The 19501-nt window shown below is 41.5% G+C and overlaps 3 protein-coding genes and 1 non-coding gene across 4 annotated transcripts; 1 reads left to right on the forward strand and 3 right to left on the reverse strand.

Annotated features, from left to right (window-relative positions):
• Window positions 1-5: 5 nt before the first annotated feature.
• Window positions 6-2286, reverse strand: gtf3ab (general transcription factor IIIA, b). Its single transcript, XM_062379879.1, has 9 exons — window positions 2104-2286; window positions 1889-1983; window positions 1686-1782; window positions 1524-1612; window positions 1363-1436; window positions 1208-1288; window positions 868-1100; window positions 345-398; window positions 6-243 (listed from the first exon to the last, which is right to left on the reverse strand). The coding sequence occupies exons 1-9, from the start codon at window positions 2215-2217 to the stop codon at window positions 127-129; spliced, it is 954 nt and encodes a 317-aa protein (XP_062235863.1). The 5' UTR covers window positions 2218-2286; the 3' UTR covers window positions 6-126.
• A 7258-nt stretch (window positions 2287-9544) lies between these two features.
• On the reverse strand, window positions 9545-12220 carry rpl21 (ribosomal protein L21). The gene is made up of 6 exons (XM_062379366.1): window positions 12075-12220; window positions 11203-11281; window positions 11028-11089; window positions 10808-10920; window positions 9821-9971; window positions 9545-9669 (listed from the first exon to the last, which is right to left on the reverse strand). Exons 2-6 carry the CDS (start codon window positions 11267-11269, stop codon window positions 9580-9582), a joined length of 483 nt encoding a protein of 160 aa, XP_062235350.1. The 5' UTR covers window positions 11270-11281; window positions 12075-12220; the 3' UTR covers window positions 9545-9579.
• On the reverse strand, window positions 10090-10219 carry LOC133933145 (small nucleolar RNA SNORA27). The gene has a single exon (XR_009912028.1). It is a non-coding gene; the product is annotated as a small nucleolar RNA SNORA27 (small nucleolar RNA).
• Window positions 12221-13120: 900 nt separating the features above from the next.
• usp12a (ubiquitin specific peptidase 12a) lies at window positions 13121-19232 on the forward strand. Its single transcript, XM_062379364.1, has 9 exons — window positions 13121-13298; window positions 14377-14457; window positions 15023-15236; window positions 15449-15684; window positions 16026-16102; window positions 16746-16829; window positions 16924-17121; window positions 18118-18196; window positions 18312-19232. The coding sequence occupies exons 1-9, from the start codon at window positions 13251-13253 to the stop codon at window positions 18411-18413; spliced, it is 1119 nt and encodes a 372-aa protein (XP_062235348.1). The 5' UTR covers window positions 13121-13250; the 3' UTR covers window positions 18414-19232.
• The last annotated feature ends 269 nt before the right edge of the window (window positions 19233-19501 follow it).

Here is a 19501-nt window from a genome sequence, read left to right on the forward strand (position 1 = left end):
TAGTATATTGCTGTATTAACGAGGCTTTATTTTTATATTTGCATAAATAATAAAGTAATCAACTGAAATTTGTTGCAACATTCACAAAGGCATCCAAGTGGATATTTATAAAGATAATATGCAGCCTCAAGATTTGTTATCCTGTAAAGTTGTGTTCTTCAGCCTAGCAGCGAGCTCGTTGGCATCCGCCTGATTGGCTGCAGCTGCCGGTCCGACCTGCTGGCTCTTTTTAGGATGCAGGTTCTGTATCGGGAGGAAAAACATTAAATGTTTAAGGACAAGATAAAAAAAAAGGAGAAAAGTCAAATAGCCTAAAAAAAAGAAAAAGTTCACAAGGACGTTACCTTCAGCTTTTTCTTTGCTGGGTCATGCACCACTCCGTGTCGCCAAAGGCTCTCCTGATAAACAATGAGACCAGTTAACAGCGACTCTAGCAAGAGCAATTCAATGGATCAAGTGTTAGAAAAAGTAAATTCTAGTGTCTAACCAGATACATTATTTTAGTTGATCCATTTTTCTATGCATATGCAAAAGAGACTAGATATAAGTGTTACTGAAAATTAAACAGCATCTGGTCATCTGCACAGATTACAGAGTTTACTTTCCTCTGTAGAAAACAGCTCCAGATAAAAATGGTTGTAGAACAAGAGCTAGATTATCTAGTCACTGGAATGTGCAACTGAGAACAAACCCTAATTTGTATTATTGAAATTTAGTTTCATTCAACTGCACTTTTTTTGCCCCTGGTTTCAGCAAGGATGAAGCACAGGGCAACACAAACTTTTACCAGTAAAACATAAACAGTCAGTGGCTACATCAAACAGGAAGTGGTTTGATTGGGGTGAAATGACTTAAGTGCATACTTGCCTTCATGGCGAAGCTCTTCCCACAGCCGGCGTAGGCACAGCTGAACGGCTTCTTTCCGTCATGGTCACCAAGGACGTGACTCTCCAAGTGGAAACGACGCGTGAAGTTTCTCTTGCAACCCTCTCTGGGGCACGGCAGCCTCCTCCCAGTTCCAGAGTGGGTGCGCAGATCGTGCTGGTGCAGGAACCAGGCGTTGTTGAACTGCCTCTTGCACTTGTCACACTGCAGCTTGACTGAGAACACAGAGGTCCCAGAAGAATGTTTGTCATGTGACTCGGCAGCATTAGTAGCAAGCTATGAAATGCAAAAAAACAATCCCTTCCCTGTATTAGTCTCATACCTTTGTGTTCTTTTCGATGCTTCACATATTCGGTCCACGTCTTTCCTTGGAAAGGACACGCGTCCGCCTCACAGGGGTAACCTGAAGCAAAGAAAGTCAGGGCTCGAGCACGTCATTAATAAAAAAGAAATGGAAGCTTTCTGTTACCAACAAACCTTCATGAATATTCTTGTGATGCTTCAGTTTTCCGTGAGAGGCAAATTCTCTTGTGCAGCCACTGAAAGTGCAACTAGATCAAAAGATACATGATCAGATTAGAGATGTTCCCAAGGACAGATGAGATTGTTATTCTTGTGTCTGATGTTTGGCTGCTTACTGAAAGGGCAGGAGCTGATCGTGCTCGCCCTTGTGGGATTTAAGCTGGTTCCTCTTTTTGAAATCTTTTCCACAGCCCTGACGGTCACACTGAAAAGACAAGAGAAGTGACAGGAAGATGCAAACATACGCCAGAGGAACCTTTTTTTGAAGAGGATTATACTTTGTATGGCTTCTCCTGGTGCTGGTGAACCCGAGCCATGTGGTTCTTCATTCTGGTTTTTGTGACAAAGGCCTCTGAGCAGCCGGCAGCCACACACCTGGAGACCACACGAGAAACACAACAGGTCAGAACAGTCAAAAGCAGCTGGAGAAACACAAAACACGATATTTGACTTTGCCAATTACTTTCAAACCGTGTCTTACTTGTGTGGTTTCTCTCCACTGTGGCCGAGCTCATGTCTGTTGAGTTGATGGCGAGTGCAAAAGCTCTTGTCACAGTTCTCACAGGAGAACGGTTTCTGAAGTTAGGGAAACATTTGATACAGAAAAACATTTATACAAACACTCCCTGTTTTAATCTGCCTCTGGGTTCATGGTCGATCATTCTGTTTGGCTCCTTCCACTTCAGAGCCACTTACCAATCCTGTGTGTTTGCAAAGATGAGCCTCAAGCTTCCAGGACTTGGTGAATTTAGCATCACAATCGAAAAATGAGCAAACGTAGCTTTTTTGAGTTTGCAACCTCTCCCCCATCTTTAATAAAGATATGTCAGATGTGGTGTTGTGGTCACACACGAAAAACTAGTTGTAAAGGGGCAGGACACTTACTGACCTACAACCTGCAGCTCACCTGTGTTCTATTTACCTTATTGGGATGTACCAATTGGGAGGAAGGAATAGGGGTGTCCCACCTCACTGGAACTGAAAAAGGGAAAAACCCATTTTAATGACAAGTTTTATAAAAACATTTACACGCTTAGAAAAACCATGACCTTAAACCGTGCAGGTGATCCAACAGTTACTAGAAAAAAGGTTTTAAGCCACTGACTTTGATACTGATCCCATTGATATCCAAACATTATAAACGGTCATGACTCCTTAACTTGTCTTTATTGATTGGGGCTTTAAATATGTCACGCAGGCTCCTCGCAGTGTGTCGGGCGATCTGCCTGCGGGGGCGAGGAGTGTGGCGACTGTGTGTCTCCATCAATCACACACACACACACATTGAATTTACTGCTCTAATCCTAATCTTATCAACCTTCCAATATTGCTCTCTGATAGGTGAGATTTATTGTTGTCAGAAGTTAGTCTCCACTGAGGCCCTTTGTGACCCACGGAGCTGAAACTAAATCAACCTCTCACAGCAAGAATATGGAGTCTTACAAGTGGAAAGTAAAGTCATAGGCAATAAATTAGTTCAACATAGAGATTAACAAGATCCTACAGCTTTATTGGTCTTATTAGATACGACCAGTTAATGGCTCATATATATTTCTACATAACAGACTGTAAATAAAGATGGATGACACATCGGAATCCAGAAATGAAGCCAAAATATCCCAGAAATTAACTCTGACACATGCGCATCTTGAGTCTGCGCAATAGAGATCGGAGGATGGAACTTTTCGACTTATTTTTATGAAATAACTTGGACCAACAGTGATGTCACAGGAAGCACTTTTTGAGTGAAATGTATTTGATGTGTTCTTTGACTTGTTAGTTCGGCCCATGTCCCAACATGGAGGAGGCAGGACTTGGGATCTATACAGCAGCCGCCCACCAGGTGGTGATCGAGATGCTTCACTTCTGGGGACAAGTCATCCATCTTTGTATGCAGTTTACATAGAAAACCAAGGAAACATTCTCCACTTGTGCTACTGTTATATTAGCTTAGCATTTTATTTAGTGTATGACACCTGTAGCCACTGTTTAGAAAAGCTTACACAATCATCCTGTGCAATTATAACCCATTTATCTGAGATAAGTCTAAGTTTCTTTAAAGATAGAGAGTAGAAGTGCTGACAGTTAGACAACTAGAGGACATTAAGTCTACAAAAGACACCAATCTTGTTAGCAGTGTCTGTATCTATTTGAAGGTTGCTAACTTTAGCCTGAACTAATCACTGTTCTAGTCAACATAAGCGTCCAGGTTATAAATAAATCTGCTTTCCAAAGCAGATAATAGGACAGTAGATGCTAATGCTACTGAAGCAGAAATTCAACTGTTTAAGCTTATGACAAACTGCTAAAACACTTAGTAGCAGCTGCACAATAACTAGAGGAGATTGAGTCAACAAAACAAACAGACTGAATTAGCAGTGTTTGTTTTATAGCTGCTTTTATATAAAGTTTGCTAACTTTGGCCTACATTAGTAACTATTAGTCACCTCATGCTTCTTCCTAAACTAGTCCAAATAAGCCTGTGGCAGGAACACCCATCCTAGATAGCACATGAATGTGGGCCACTTCACATTCAGCCTTTTTGTGGCCTGGAGAAAAATGGAGTAAGCATAATGTTGCCTACGTGTATAAAAGCAAATACCAAATATACCAAAACAGATGAGGGCCTTAATATGCTAAACATGCTGTTCTCCAGGCAAAGTTGTGATCTGGATGGAAACCTAAAACCGCTCCTGTGGTAAATAGTGAATATGGCACAAACAACACAAAACCATGTGTGGGATGTTGGCCCATTCTGGTTCAAAATAATGTTGCCTTGTGTGTTGGGAGTATTAAATTTAGCCAAGATGCATTTGTTTTGTTTCTGAATTTTATTTCTAAGATCAAATAGATAAACTAATCGTGCTTTGAATAAAAAAAGAGAAATTCTGAGGCCTAAAAGACAAATGCAGAGTGCACTAACAATCCGGTGACACTATCTGCTTGTGCAAACGCTGGAGATGACCCCTGTGCCCCGTGCCATGCTCTCACATGAACCCTTTGACTGACTTTTGTGAATGAGGCCTATTGAGAGCCTGTTGGGCGTTAACTCGCTGCCCTCCCATGCTTCAGGTGAACATGCCTGGGTCAGTTGACTCTGTTATCAGCCCCCTCCTCTTCTCTTCCGGTCGCCCTCACCTCCTCCTCCTCCTCCTCCTCCTCTTCTGCTGTCAGGGCCGGGATCAATACAGCTGGCCCAATATCCACATATATGACCATGCCTCCCCCGTCTCTGATAACCGAACAGACTCTATCACCGCACCTCACACACACAGAGATACAGCCTGCACTCTGTTTGGCCTGAGGTGGGATTTCCTTGTGCCTTTGTCAAAGCCTCAGGCCTATCCCAAACATACACACACACACACACACACACACACACATCATGTCAACACACACTGTCACACCTTTGCACACTTGCACCACAGTTACAAATATTATTGTCATGACCAATGAAGGTCCTTTTTCTTGTGGCGAGCATGAGGGAGATAAGGAAGATGTGTGTTCTCTTACCTAGCCCTGGGACTTCAGCCCCGTACAATGGAAAATACTTTAATTTCATGTGCTCACAGTATTTAGGCAGATTCTTTACTTTTTTTTGTTACCTTGAGTATTTCAATTTCATTTCGTTTCATTATTATTTATAGCAGATTACGATTTTGTATTAAAAAAACACAGTGATCTAATAAATACTATAAACATGCAAGGTCAGAAACACCCCAAAATTACACTGAAATTCTGATAATACATTAACACATCCATAGTAATAAATTAATCGCATAATACATGATACTATCACACTTTTACTGTGATCATTTTCAGTACTTTATTTAAAAAAAATATTTTGTGAGAATCGTTTTGATGCTGGACTTTCATATAATATGGTAACAGATTTATACTATATACTATAAATGCAACAGCCACAGTATTCTGAACCATCCAAACAAAAACACAGGACTACAATGTAGGATCCTTTAATCTGCTTCATAACCACTACTTTTTCCTTAGTGTCTCACTAGATATAACTACTTCAAAGTTAGTTTCCCAATGAATCCACTGACGACAGTGACCAAAGAAAGTTGAAGAAAAATGGAGTAATGGATGTTTATAGTCATCCATACCACAGTGAACACGGACCAATTTTTTCTGGAGGGTCACTTTCCTGTTGAGAGATTTCAACCCACGAATAGAATCCCATTAATCTCGATTGTAAATCTCAGCAACAGATGTCAAACGATTGTCTCAAGAAACCAGGGCATGTGACTGTAACTCCAGAGATAAGTGAGGGAAAATGTATTTGTATTATTTGGATGGAGGTGCCCTTAATCGTACGTGCATTATGATGGGTAATAAATGTAAAATTTCATATCATGCTCGACTCCTCTGGTGCTAGAAGTCTGTGTCCATATCCAATTATCTACCCTGTGTGTGTGAGTGTGTGTGCGTGCGTGTGTGGGTGTGTGTGCGTGTGTGGTTAATATGTAACGCCCCGAGTCGATACAGCTGCTCCGAGCTGCTGGCTGAGCTGACAGACTCAATCTGTGTCTGTCAAACGGGTGTGATTAAGGAGTTCATAGTGCTCCACAGCTTTTATCCACAGGCCTCGTCTCTCTGCCCTCCTCCCTCTCCGCTCGCATTCTCTCTCTCTCTCTCTCTTTCTCTCTTTCTCTGTTGACTTTTTCTTCCTTCAATCAGTAACTTCAATGAGTCAGTTCCACACATGACACTCCGGTGTATCTGTGAGAACGCACATACAAAGGACCTACTGTAGATGCATGGACAGGATATATTCTTAAAATCTGATCAAATGAGGCCACGCAGCAAAAGAAGGATTGTTTTCAACTTTTGTATTTAAATTGTGAAATGATTTGTTGTGAAAAGCAGCAAAGTACAAATCCCCTGTGCGGCTGAGTTAATATATTAAACAATGATGGCTGAAAAGCTGTGGGAATATACAAAAATGTATAGATAAAAATGTCCCTTATCTAAATACTCAGAGCTAAATCCAGACCTAACCTATCAATACCAAGGGCTTTGGCTGCCAACCCACTCATTGATGGATTGCATTTTATTTTTCTATCTGTTTTTCCTGGTTTTATCTCCTCGGGTTGTTGGATACTTATTACTCTGCCCTGATAAGACCCGCGTCTGAATTCCCTGACCTCAGGCCTGCAGGGTTATGAAGGTGTTGAAAGACGACCTCTGCCGATTGATCGGCAAGAATCTATTCCAGGCTTGTTATAGTGCATTTCCCCTCATTTATTTTGCTTCTCTTTTTTTGTTTTTCTCATACTCGACTTTTCTTAATAAAGAAAAACCAAGTGATTCACCCATAGAAATTAGACATAATCCTTGGACTAATTCATTAAGAGCCTCCTCTCTCTCTCTCACTCTCTCTCTCTCTCTCTCTCTCTCTCTCTCTCTCTCTCTCTCCCTCTCTCTCACACACACACTCACACACACAGACACTTCATCCTGTCAGCTGCTGGCCCCTATCTCTGTAAACTGGTCCTAATTCGTGTAAATATTGGGTAAAGTACTGAGGTGGGATGAGATAACCTATTTGTCACATAACCAGCCAGCCATTCAGCCTCCACTGATTAAACAGCACACACCAAGTGCTCTACACACACACACAGACACAGTGCTGCAACACCGTGGCAGGCAAACACAAACACACACAAATATATATATATGTATAAACAAAGACTTTTTTATACATCGAATCTTCCTCTTATTATTATTAATAATGTTAATGGTAATAATGAATGACTACTTTAATTAACCCTTAACTTTATTGTGGTATGGTCTTCATATTCACATAAATGATAACAACTTTTGGTTTTAAAACCGATTGTTAGAGAATAACACAGTAGTTTCTAACCTTGGCTTCTGACGCCTTACGAGAATCACAGTGTGGGACACATTTAATTGAGGATAATTCAGAAAATTCATGCAAAACCTTCTAGTTTATATTCGGTGATCAAATAAATGACATATTGTTCCCATCAACTAGCACAAGTAGTAAGGGTCACTCATTACTCACTGCCAAACCATTACTCACTCCGGCCTCCTGAACTTTTACTTTGAAGGTGAGCTGTCTCTCTGTCCGCCTCTGGATGTCCTCCTTCAAGTTTAGTTTATTTTGTAATTGTATATACATTTTGCACAATTAGGGCCAGGTGTGGAGGACCTTCATTAGTTGATATATTGGGATTACTAGATGTTATTTTTGCTTTCATATTGTTGAGCCACAATGGCTATTTGTTAAGTTTATTTTGACAGAATTTTTTTTTGACCAAATGGCCACTTCATCATCCTTTTAATACAGACATGCTACAAGAGCAAATTATCTTCTTTATGTCAATGAGTTAAATTTTTAACTTTACAAATGACACAATCTGTGTTACAAAAGAAACAGTATTTTCAATTCTGACAGATCAACCTTATTTAAAAAACAGGTATATTAATAGTTTTATACAGCAGAGAACAAACCTAACGCATGTTCTGAGTTCAGCACAGAACCTGGTGCACACTGCCACCTACTGCACTAACACAGTATAACTATTACTGGTTGTGGCATCCACTACTAGAATTCAGTCACTTGTGAAGACCAGCATCATTTACGCCTGAACCAGCGCGGAGAAATGATGATGATGATGATGAAAATGTTTATGTAACAAATTAAATATAAAATTAAATATATTTATTTGTAATTAAATTAAATTAAATATAAAAACAATAAAATTATATTAAATGGAATACAAAAGTTATAGAAAAAAAAAAAAAAAACTGCGCCCACACATCCTGCGCAAAAGCCCAACGAGCACAAGCCTACTGAAAAATCCTGCAAATTTTAAGAGATCAGTATGTTCCAAATTTGAAAATGGGAAAGAATAGGGATTGAACCCCGCCTCAGGTGTGTCCCTGAAGTACACGCTGCAGTGATAGACTGCTGTTAGAGTCAAAGATGAATAAAAAAAAGATTAAATTATCAGGTGCACAATTCAGAAAGCACCGCAAAGTAGAGGAGGAGAAGAAAGAACAATATAGAGGTAAGAATCAGCCCGATTGTGGACATCATTAATGTTTATTTGTGTTGACATGACCTGAAATGCTATCAGTACAGGACTCTTTTTATATTTTTTATTGTTTTTTATAGCTTACAATTTTGTCTGCCTGTGTGTGCATCTGTTTACAGTCCAAAAGTTATTGGGGATGCATGACAGTTGCGTGTCCCAATTTGAAATCTCACCTAGGGCGCCAACATTGCCAGGGCCGGTCCTGATTTTGCCTGTTTGTTGTCATGACTCGACTGTTTCCAGTTCTTGTATCTGATCTCAAAGCTGCTGTTCTGGAGTTTATATACCATTAATCGCTGTGAACTATTTACTTTATCAGAAATAGCAGCACAAATCAGTCAGTCGGCCTGAATAACCACACAAACATACTTCTGTTCATTGTAGTCAAAATGTTTCAAAAGTGCTCCAACATTTGTCCTTAATAAGTTAAGGTAATAAAACACAAGTGTAATCAGTAACACTCATTTAGGTACAACAGACGTTTGTGAGGCCTTTGTTAATGGTACAGAATAATTATCAACCCCAGGTCACAGCCGATGATTGACTCTCAACTAACGTGTTCTCCGTTAACAGAAAAACATTATTGGTTGTGATCTATTCATATGACCCTGTGATGTCACAAGTGAGGCAGCATGGAGAACACCAGAACCCTAAAAATGAGGCAGGTGGATTGAAGTTTTCCTCTACAATAGTTAGGATGACACATCCATATCGACAATATTGGTCAGAGAAATTATTAAATCTTAGTGCAGATCTGGATCAGGAGCCTTCAGAAATAAATTTACCTTAAACATTGCAAGATACTTTAACAATTTTTTTTTTCTCAAAAAAGATTGTGAATATTTATGTTTCTGCAATTTAGTTCATATGGCCCCCCCCAAAATAATCTGATCTAGCTTATTGAAATTTGGTATCCATAAGGGGACGGCAGAGTCATAGCCCAGTTAAGAGATCTATTTCTGATTTCATTTGAAGCCATCAGGCAGAGTAAAAAGTTAATCATGACACACAAACATACATTCACAAGTGTGAACAGACGACACCATGACGAGCAGTTGAGTGTACAAATATTTTTATTCTTGTGAGCACTTTAAGCCATGAACTCGAAGGGGATGGGCTCCAGCAGCTGTGGCACGTTCTTCTTGGTGCTGACGAAGTGAGCATCACGAGGAGGAGCGGGCTGTAGAGACAAAGAGTGAAGTTTAGGTCATGATTTAGAAAAAAACAACTCGATAATTAAATAAAATTGAATTAAGTTGATGCACTGACAACTGCATTAGTTCTGTTAATTTAAACTCTGAATTCACCAGAGTGATTTCACCAAGACATACCTGACGCTTCAGTTCCACCCAGCTGCCCTTCTGCTTGGCCTCCATCTTCCTGCTCTCGTTCCCTTTGACGCGCTGCAGGAAACTGTCCCTGCTCTTTGAGTGCTTCACATGCTCAATGCGCACGTTGATCCTCTTGGCCAGGATCCTGCCCCTGTGAAAGCCCAGAGGATAAACATGTTCATATCCAACACATTCAACTTTTATATAGACTGCCAGGCCGCGTTTGCACAAAACTAAACAGCAGAGGTGTTGAAAGATCTGCTTTACTCGGCTGTCCCCTCAGTACAGCCCCAGGTCAAACAAAAGTTAGACTGGGGTGCTTAAGGATGAAATAATTTCCCCCATGTGAATGACCACTGAGGACATTAAGAATCCAGGTGGCAAAGTGAAAATGGGGTTATGTTATTTTTCCTATAAATGACGTTTAAGAGCAAATATACAAAAAGAAAGGACATATTTATTCAACAAACATTCAATGCAACTTTGAACAGTGGCTCTTTATAATCAATACCCAAGATATCCTCTAAAAAAAGTCTGGTTTGCAGTTGTATTTTGCATTGTGGTTTTCATCTTAATGATTGTTGAACTCTGTTGAATGTTGCTCACAAGTTGCAAACATCTGCTGGTGATTGTTAACTCAATTTGTGCAGAAGATCAAATGTACAAGTGATACTAATCACGTCCAGTTCTAGAGAGAAGTTCATAGATATCACATGTTGCATCTGGTCTAAAAAGGCATCATGGGGTTAGTATAAACTCAAACATAATAGAGTTGGTTCCCTTGGCTTTGGGTCGTTGTATGCCGGTCTATTTCATACTGATGACAAAACGCATGTGTGGCTTCAACAAATAGGAAAACTGTTTGAATTGCTAAATGTAATGCGGTTTTGATTTGCAAGTGCTGATTTTTTTGGTAGGAGCCAGTTCAAAGTTACACAAGCAAACACGTTCAAATATATCGAACAATAACTGCAACTTCCGACTTACTTGACCTGCTTGTTGACAATGATGCCGACAGCATGTTGGGTTACATTGTAGACACGTCCTGTCTTGCCATGGTAACACTTGTGGGGCATTCCCTTCTGAATGGTGCCTGTGCCCTGGAAAGTATCACATGAAACAATGCATTACAAACAGCAATGTAAACTATTCATCTTAATTCTTACAGCATGGACCTTAGCGCATTTCACTTTCACCACTGTCTTACCTTGATGTCAACGATGTCACCCTTCTTGTAGATACGCATGTAAGTGGACAGGGGGATTGGGCCTGTGGGGAACATGCAAATTAATTCATGTTATTTTGCCGTTGTCCTGGTTGCAAGAAACAAACTCTTAAACATCAACAATGAAAACAAATGCACTTAAAAAACATGGACTCACCGTGCTTGCGGAATGGCCTGCTGAACATGTACCTGGTCCCCCTCCTCTTGCCTCTGGTGTTCGTCATGATGCCTGATTACTGAGGGAGAGAGAGAGAGAGAAAATAAGTGTCAGCCATGATGGGTTAAAGGATTTTACTTTTAAATAATGGGAAATTATGTCAGTGATGGAGTGTGCTTTGTTCTAATCTAACTGCATCCCGAGGAAGGAGATGTGTCACGTCAATAGTATTTAGTGTTCCAAAAAGAAGGATCACTAAAATTCACTAGAAAGGGTAAAGGATGTTTGACTGCAGTGACAATACATGAAGGCCAATACCCTGTCCACACCTTGTTGCTACATAAGCTGAGCTCATTGTGCCTGAAACAGCTGATCCACGTAAACGACAAGTCAGAATAGATTTAAACACCTTATATGATCAAGTGACTATACGTGGAACTTGATCCGTTTGATTTGACGCTATGCAACCAGGCAGCTAATTCAACAGCCTGTGACCAGCTTTATGATTAACTATGGGACTACATTAACTACGTAGCTGACATCTACGCAGTGTTGGGTTTATATTAGACCGAGCATTAATTACAAATGTCGGTTAAGTTACGTTAAAGTGGTCAAATCGAGGATTTAGAGGAAAATGCAGTTACAATGCTGATTGTTTCTGAGCTAGCGGATCCCACATGGAGAGCCACGCCGCTGTTCCTGCTGCTCCTGCACACTTTACACGAACAATATCCCTCCGAGGAGCGATTTCGCGCCATAAATCCTCACTGTGACATGTCAGGATACATGTGTGATGCGTATTTAAATGTTATTATGTAGGTATGATGGGATAATAGCGCAGAAAATGTTATTTATTGAGGAGGAGAGCTTACCCCCGGTCGCTACAAGATGGCGGGTACGGCGGAAAGAGAGAGATGAGGCCCCCAAACTCCGCCTAGTAAAATACTGCCCAGGCATTCCGCGATATTGCCTGAACAAAATGACAGTAAGACCTAGAAAAACAAAATTTGAAACAGGCAGTAGATCCAGAGTCAGTTTATTCATCGATAACACCGGAGCACAGATAAACTGAGATATGCATCAACTGCGTTAAGATCAGATGTTGACAGGGACGTCGCTGCGTTGAACTTTCCGTTAATTATTGTTTAGTAGATACAAGGAAAAACAACACCAAATCGGTGCGTTGCTTGTTTATTAGGGAAAACAAATCCGTGTTCTTTGTTGATTATTGTGACCGCAAACGTTTTCACTTTATGCATCATGCAAACCCAGAAAAACAAACCTAACATGGGCATGCTGCCTAACGTTTAACTTATGTAACTCAAATGAACAACTCATCAAAGATCATGGATTAATTTTATATGTGTTAACTTATTTTGTTGGAAACATACACAAACTACATGCAACATTTCTTTGCTTTGTCACAGTGTATTTTCTTAATAGTCCAGTGTTTACGATTTAGGTGAAAGGGATCTATTAGCAGAAATGGAATGCAAAAATAATGGTGATCATCTAAATTGTACCTTTATGTTTAAATACTTTATATTGACATTAGAAGTAGCCATGTTTTTTAAACAATAGCCCAGACTGAAGAAACGTTTGAGTTTTGTTATGTCAACTGAAGGCTCCCACAGGTTCTCTGTCATGTTTGGCACTCAGGGGTATTCAGCTGCAGCATGCCACTTCACCACTAGATGTCACTAAACTCTCAACACTGAAGGGACGAACAAAATAATTGAAAGGTTGGAATTTCCCCATTTACTGCCGCATAAGTGATATTTTACCCAATAAGGAGGATGATTTAGCTAATGTCTGAATTTGAACAATTGATATTGTCCAAGTAAATTACGAACAAGGGTTGTGAGGACGCTTGTGGGGCGTAAATGGAACAGTCCGCTTCTGCGTGGACGAAGCTAAGCCGGAAGTAAGTGGCAGTGAACGCTCTCGTGTTTTTTCCTCGGGCTGTCGGACTGTTCCTGCTCTCACGCGCCGAGCCAGCCCAGTCTTGTCAGCGCGCAGCGGGTGTGGAGGAAGATGGCGCTAGCCGAATGGAAATCCTAATGACAGTCTCCAAATTTGCCTCTTTTTGTACGATGGTGAGTGCACGGCAGCTTCGCACCGACACCCCTCACACCACAGGCCGACCAGGGAACCGCGTCTGTGCCGCTAATGGCCCCTTGAGCCGCGGAATCGTCAATGAAAGCGGTCACTTCGCGGCGGCGGTGCTAGCCCAGCAGTTTCCCGTCCCTGGCAAAGCAAAGCACGCAGCCGCCCACCGTCTCTTTCTCGCGAACAGCCACTCACCCGCTTCCACTGCGGGGTTTTCTAACCGCTAGCTCGCCGAGCTAGTCGCTCGTGTTATTCATCGCAGTTCCCTTTTAAGCTCAATGACAGCGCACCTGCTGCTGGGGCTCACTGCTAACTAGCTAGCGTGAATGTAGCCCAAGCTAAAACAGGCGTTACAGCCCTGGCAACAACTTGTACACAGCTGGATGATGGATGGCGGCTCCGGGTCGATTCATCTGCAGCCTCTGTAAAGAGAGAGGGCAATTTAGAGCTCGGGCCTCTGGACCATAGATATATCTATGCTCTGGACGATCCAGCAGATATGATTAACGCAGGGCAATGACGACATGGTTTATCATTAGCTACGCAGTTGTGGAGCCGCTCCATGTCCGCGTCCGCTCTCTGCACAGCTTGTTGCTGTCTGCACGTCCCGTCAACACTCACCGGTGGGGGGGTCTGCATTTCAACAGCCTCACTGACCTGCACCACATTAAAAAAAAACACCGCATCAGAAGCAGTTTGGACAGTTTGGCTGTTTCTGTGCATTTAAGAAAGATAATCTTTGTTTTGGATGAGAGCCAGATGCGTCCAGTGGCAGCCCAACTTCCCTGTCAGCTGAATCTAATGCATGTTGGCTTCTAGCTCTAAAAGCCCAGAATGGAGTCAGTATGAGGAAATTGTGTTGACTCAGAAAGCTTCAAGCACCCATTGTTTTTTTTGTTTTATCTCAGCAACAAGTGACCTTGAAAATCTCAAGCTGCTGCCAATCTGATTTGACACTTTACTTGTATAAATACCATTTTCCTGTTCAATGTGACCGCTGAACTTACAGTGTGTATTGATTTACTGAATATAATGTATGATGTTTTTGTCTCTGTGTTAATGCAGGGCGCCAATGCCTCTGCTCTGGAGAAAGAGATTGGATCTGAGCAGTTTCCGGTCAACGAGCACTACTTCGGCCTGGTCAATGTAAGCAATTGATAACCTGTGCATATCCAGTGTCTTGTTGTATACAGTTCCACCTAAAATGTTTGAATAGGAGAAAATCTGCTCAGATACAGCTCCAGTTAAAGGATATATTTGTGCCGGTGACGTTCGGAGCACAAGGATCTTCCTCAGACTTCTGATAAAGACCAGATTTGCAATTTTAAATTCCCACGAACCATTTTGAACAAACCACATGATGTATTAGCAAACAGAATTTCATAGTTTATATCAATATATATAAACATAGAAAAATAGTGGACAAAATACAAACACTTAGCACTTAGAATTCATGTCACATCAATAGTTATGACTGGTTCAGGCCATAAAAAAACCTTCAGAGGCCTCTCTGTGTACATATATGGGAAAATAGGGAGAGTCAATCAAACCATAGATCATCATTCAGCCAGATGTTTAGAGAAATATCTGTAGGAATCCAGAGTAGTCAAAAAATGACGAACAGGACTCATGATTGAGGAAGGAAAATCTCATGGACACGTTTCCATTGTGTCATACTTAAATTCTACTTTGTTCCACATTTTAATTATAGTTTGGAAACACCTGCTACTGCAACTCGGTGCTGCAGGCGCTGTACTTCTGCCGGCCGTTTCGGGAAAAGATTTTGGCGTACCGCAGCCAGCCACGGCGGAAGGAGAACCTGCTCACCTGCTTGGCTGACCTTTTCCACAGTATTGCCAACCAGAAGAGGAAAGTGGGCGTCATCCCGCCCAAGAAGTTCATCACACGACTACGCAAGGAGAATGGTGAGAGGGAACAGATAAACTCTTAGGAAGATTAATGTCAATTCATCACCTAAACAACCAATTTTAATATCTTTACTCTATCTTTATTTTTTCTCCTCGTTGGTTGAGAGTTTATAGAGAACATAATTGCCAGAAGTCCCTGAAGAACCTGCTGAAAGCATAAATCAGCTGAATTAACTTAAGTCTCTCTCCAAATGTATTTTCTCCTTCAGAGTTGTTTGACAACTACATGCAACAGGATGCCCACGAATTCCTGAACTACTTACTCAACACCATTGCTGACCTGCTGCAAGAGGAGAGGAAGCAGGACAAGACCAATGGCCGTGTTGCTAATGGCACATTGGATTCCCAGAACAACAACAGCAATGCCACGCCCGCTCCCACCTGGGTCCATGAGATCTTCCAAGGCACTCTGACCAACGAGACACGCTGCCTCACCTGCGAAACGGTAGGATGCCTCACCACTATTCTACATCTCATCTTTGAGTGAGATTACATCAAACATCTTCTAATGTATGTCACGCATCGCCTTGTTTAAAGTTTTTATTCACGTTGAACCATCCTGCTGCTTGTGTCACTGATAAGTAAACTCACATGGATGAAGATTGTTGGCACAAGGTTGGGTTTGAGCTATAAATTATGTCAGTGTATGCTTGTTTGCAGTATTTTGAGTAAACACAATGGAATGGCATACAGCAGAGTATTTAATGCCATATGGCCACAGCTTGTAGTTGCATGTATTTCTAGTATTTGGTTTTGGTTTATTCTGATGTTGTCTTTTCTTTCCAGATAAGCAGCAAAGATGAGGACTTTCTGGACCTTTCAGTGGATGTAGAACAGAATACCTCCATCACCCACTGCCTCAGGTACAGCAGCCACACAGATGCACACCTGCAGCAAGAGCTGAGGGAGCAGAGTTTGTACTGTTGTTTATTGACAGAAAGTTAATCTGCAAATGAATGAAAAAGCAACAAACAGTCATTTCAAGTTAAAATGTCAAACATGCTGGTTCCTGCAACTCATCCGTGAGGGAAGGAGCAGCTTCCTCTTCTTACATTATAGTAAACTGAGTTTCTTTGGTTTCGGACAGTTGGTCTGACAGAATAAATAAAACACTATCATATGTTTTGTACGACAAACCGTAACCAAAAATGTACTAAATATTAACATCACATTGCCAATCACTGGGAACTTACACATTTTGAACCCACGACACAGATTTTGGCTGAATTTAACCACATAGTTGTAAAGTTTCAATTATTTTTCATGTATTTTGTTTAAGTTTGATATTGGACCCATGCCAGATGCTGTTGGCTTAAGGCCACTGCCTTCCTCAGTCACGATCTACTTGAGTGAAATGTTTAGTTTGCATCACTAATAAACACATGCGTTGAAATTACTCTGCTCTGTCCTTCACCAGCCTGCATAAGGAGAATCCAGTGTTTTTTAAAAGGGTGACATTCATTTTTATATGTGTACTGACAAGGGTTTCTCTTTATTTGTCTTCAGAGGTTTCAGTAACACAGAGACACTGTGCAGTGAGTACAAATACTACTGTGAAGAATGTAGAAGCAAGCAGGAAGCACACAAGAGGTCAGTGGCCAGGATCAGTCTCTGTGTATGAATTTCATTTGTTCTTTCAGTATATTCAGATCCCGTGTGTGATGCTGTAATTTGTGATTTGTAGGATGCGTGTTAAGAAGCTGCCGATGATCCTGGCTCTGCACCTGAAGCGCTTTAAGTACATGGAGCAGCTGCAGCGCTACACCAAGCTGTCCTATCGCGTTGTCTTCCCCCTGGAGCTCCGCCTCTTCAACACTTCTGGGGACGCCACCAATCCCGAGAGGCTCTATGACCTGGTGGCCGTGGTGGTGCATTGTGGGAGGTGTGTAGGTCAACACGCAGGGCAACAGAGAAATCATTGTTCAAATGATAAAAATGCAGTTGAACCTTTCCGCAGCAGAATAAAGGAATAATTTGCGATAGATTCAAAATCACAACTCGCAGCAGAAAACACGACCATCATCGTCTCGCCTGGTATGAGACAGAGCGAGTGGGCATTAGTGACAGCACCACTCACTGATCGTCCTTGAGTGATACAACCATTTTATTTATCTACTTCAACCGACAATAATTAACACAGACATATTACAGGGCATGATCAAGTATACTCAAACCAAAATACTGAATTTATCCCACTCCAAGATCACAATACACTATTATGCTATCATAATATCCAGTAGTAATATTTAAAGTCTGAGAAATGCCTCACATTATCATCCCCTTCTTTTCTTGATATTATACATTTTCATATTATGTGTGTCCTGGTTGAAAAGTGGTTTATTCTGCTGAGAAAGTAACCACAACGTGCCTGAGTCAGGCCAGCGATGTGTTGCATCTCATTCCCATTTCCTCTCTTCTCTTCCTGTTTGAATTTGCTGAATCTTGTCAAATAATAAAGCCCAATTTCCCCCAAATAACTTTCACAAAAAGGCTTCTTAGTAAAGCGAAATTATTAAAATGAGTTTTGTTGTGTTGCAGTTACACAATGTCACCAAACTTAGTAGTCACGAGGCAAGTTCCCCTCACTAAAATAGATGGGTTTCACATCAGTGTAATTATACTCATATTTAATGGGTGTGGTATTATGTTGTCAGTGTGCAGTATTTTAATCTTCACATATCTGTAGTGATGCAAGTTTTCTACTCACGTCAGGATCTTTCCGATCAGATCTTTCCATTGAATAAAATGTGACAGTAACACACATGATCCTGAGAAGGACTCTAATCACATAAAACAAGAGGGTGGATCATGGATGTGTTGAACCTTTAAGGCTAAATTTGACCCCATAGAGTTAATACTCTGTTTTATTTCTTTTCAGTGGTCCAAACCGGGGTCACTACATTGCAATTGTGAAAAGTCACGACTTCTGGCTGCTGTTTGATGACGATATTGTAGAGGTGAGTGTGTTTTTCTGTTTTGTCATACTTTGATTTAAACTCTACAGGCACGTGTTTGATTGTGTAATACTGATTAAATCTAACTGTGCTTCATGTCAACATCTATGTCTGGTAGAAAATCGATGCCCAGGCCATAGAAGAATTCTACGGTCTCACTTCTGAAATCTCCAAGAACTCTGAGTCGGGCTACATCCTCTTTTACCAGTCCAGGGACTAAATGTGGACATCGAGTGTTTCACCACGGACACCAGGAGAGATGCTCGGTTCCCTCCTGGCGCGGCGCAGCGGACCATAAACGCACCACAGCAGCCCGTACGGTGTCATCACTGCTCGCACAGATGTAATCCATACCTGTGCTTCTTTCAGCACTCTGCACCGCAGCTCAGCCGTGGAAGTTCTGCCTCTGTACCAGCTGTCCCTCCTGATCCCCCCCCCGTGTCCCTCCTCTCCCATCATACCTTTCACCTTGGCTGGACGCTGCTGCTGCTGCCAATGCTGCTGCAGAGACAATGAGACGATAATGAATGAAAACTGTCAAGATTGTTTTTAAAAAAGGAGACGTTGAATGAGGGTTGTACAGATGTTGGTTGGTATGAGTGGCGTATTAGTTTTGCCTTGGGTGTGGGGTTGAATGGGTATTTAATAATTCATATGATGTAATATTGGCCTGGTGTCTTCACCCCCACCCCCCATACTCTTCTTGTGCACTGGGATTTACTGCGAGTGGATCATGCTTTTGATCGTGGATTGAAAGGAGGACGTGTGCGGGGGGGGGTGGTGAGTGTCCCACTTGCGGAGAACGCGGGGTTGTGTATTTCTACAGTGTACAGAATGGTATTTGTATAAATATTAAAAGAAGATAATATTATCATTGGAACATGTTAGACCTTGAGAAGATGTATTAACACTATGGTGCACTTTTGATACCGTTTTGTAGGTGTTGCCGAGTTTAACGTGAGGGTTTGCTTAAAGAGGCCTGTTGTGAAGCGATCATTTTCTGTTTTAAAGAAAAAGAAATAAAGGCGTTAAGATTGAAGCTGGCTGTGATCTCCTCTGTCCCTCAGGTGCACACTGATGACTCATACCAGCTTAGCGTCGCCCCCTAGTGGTGTCAACCTACCTGCTTTAACTGCAACACGAGCTATTTATAATCCATTCACATTCAAAAGATGGATAAAAGGCCCACACAGGTATCCGCTCAGCGTGGTCAGATATGCGCACATCAGTAGCTCACCCACTGACCTGGCTGAGGTGTGTTTGCAGGCGGCGCCGCAAGGATGGAGAGATGAGGCAGAGAAGATGGAG

The sequence above is a fragment of the Platichthys flesus genome, chromosome 21 (genome assembly GCF_949316205.1).
Source record: "Platichthys flesus chromosome 21, fPlaFle2.1, whole genome shotgun sequence".
NCBI lineage: Eukaryota > Metazoa > Chordata > Actinopteri > Pleuronectiformes > Pleuronectidae > Platichthys > Platichthys flesus.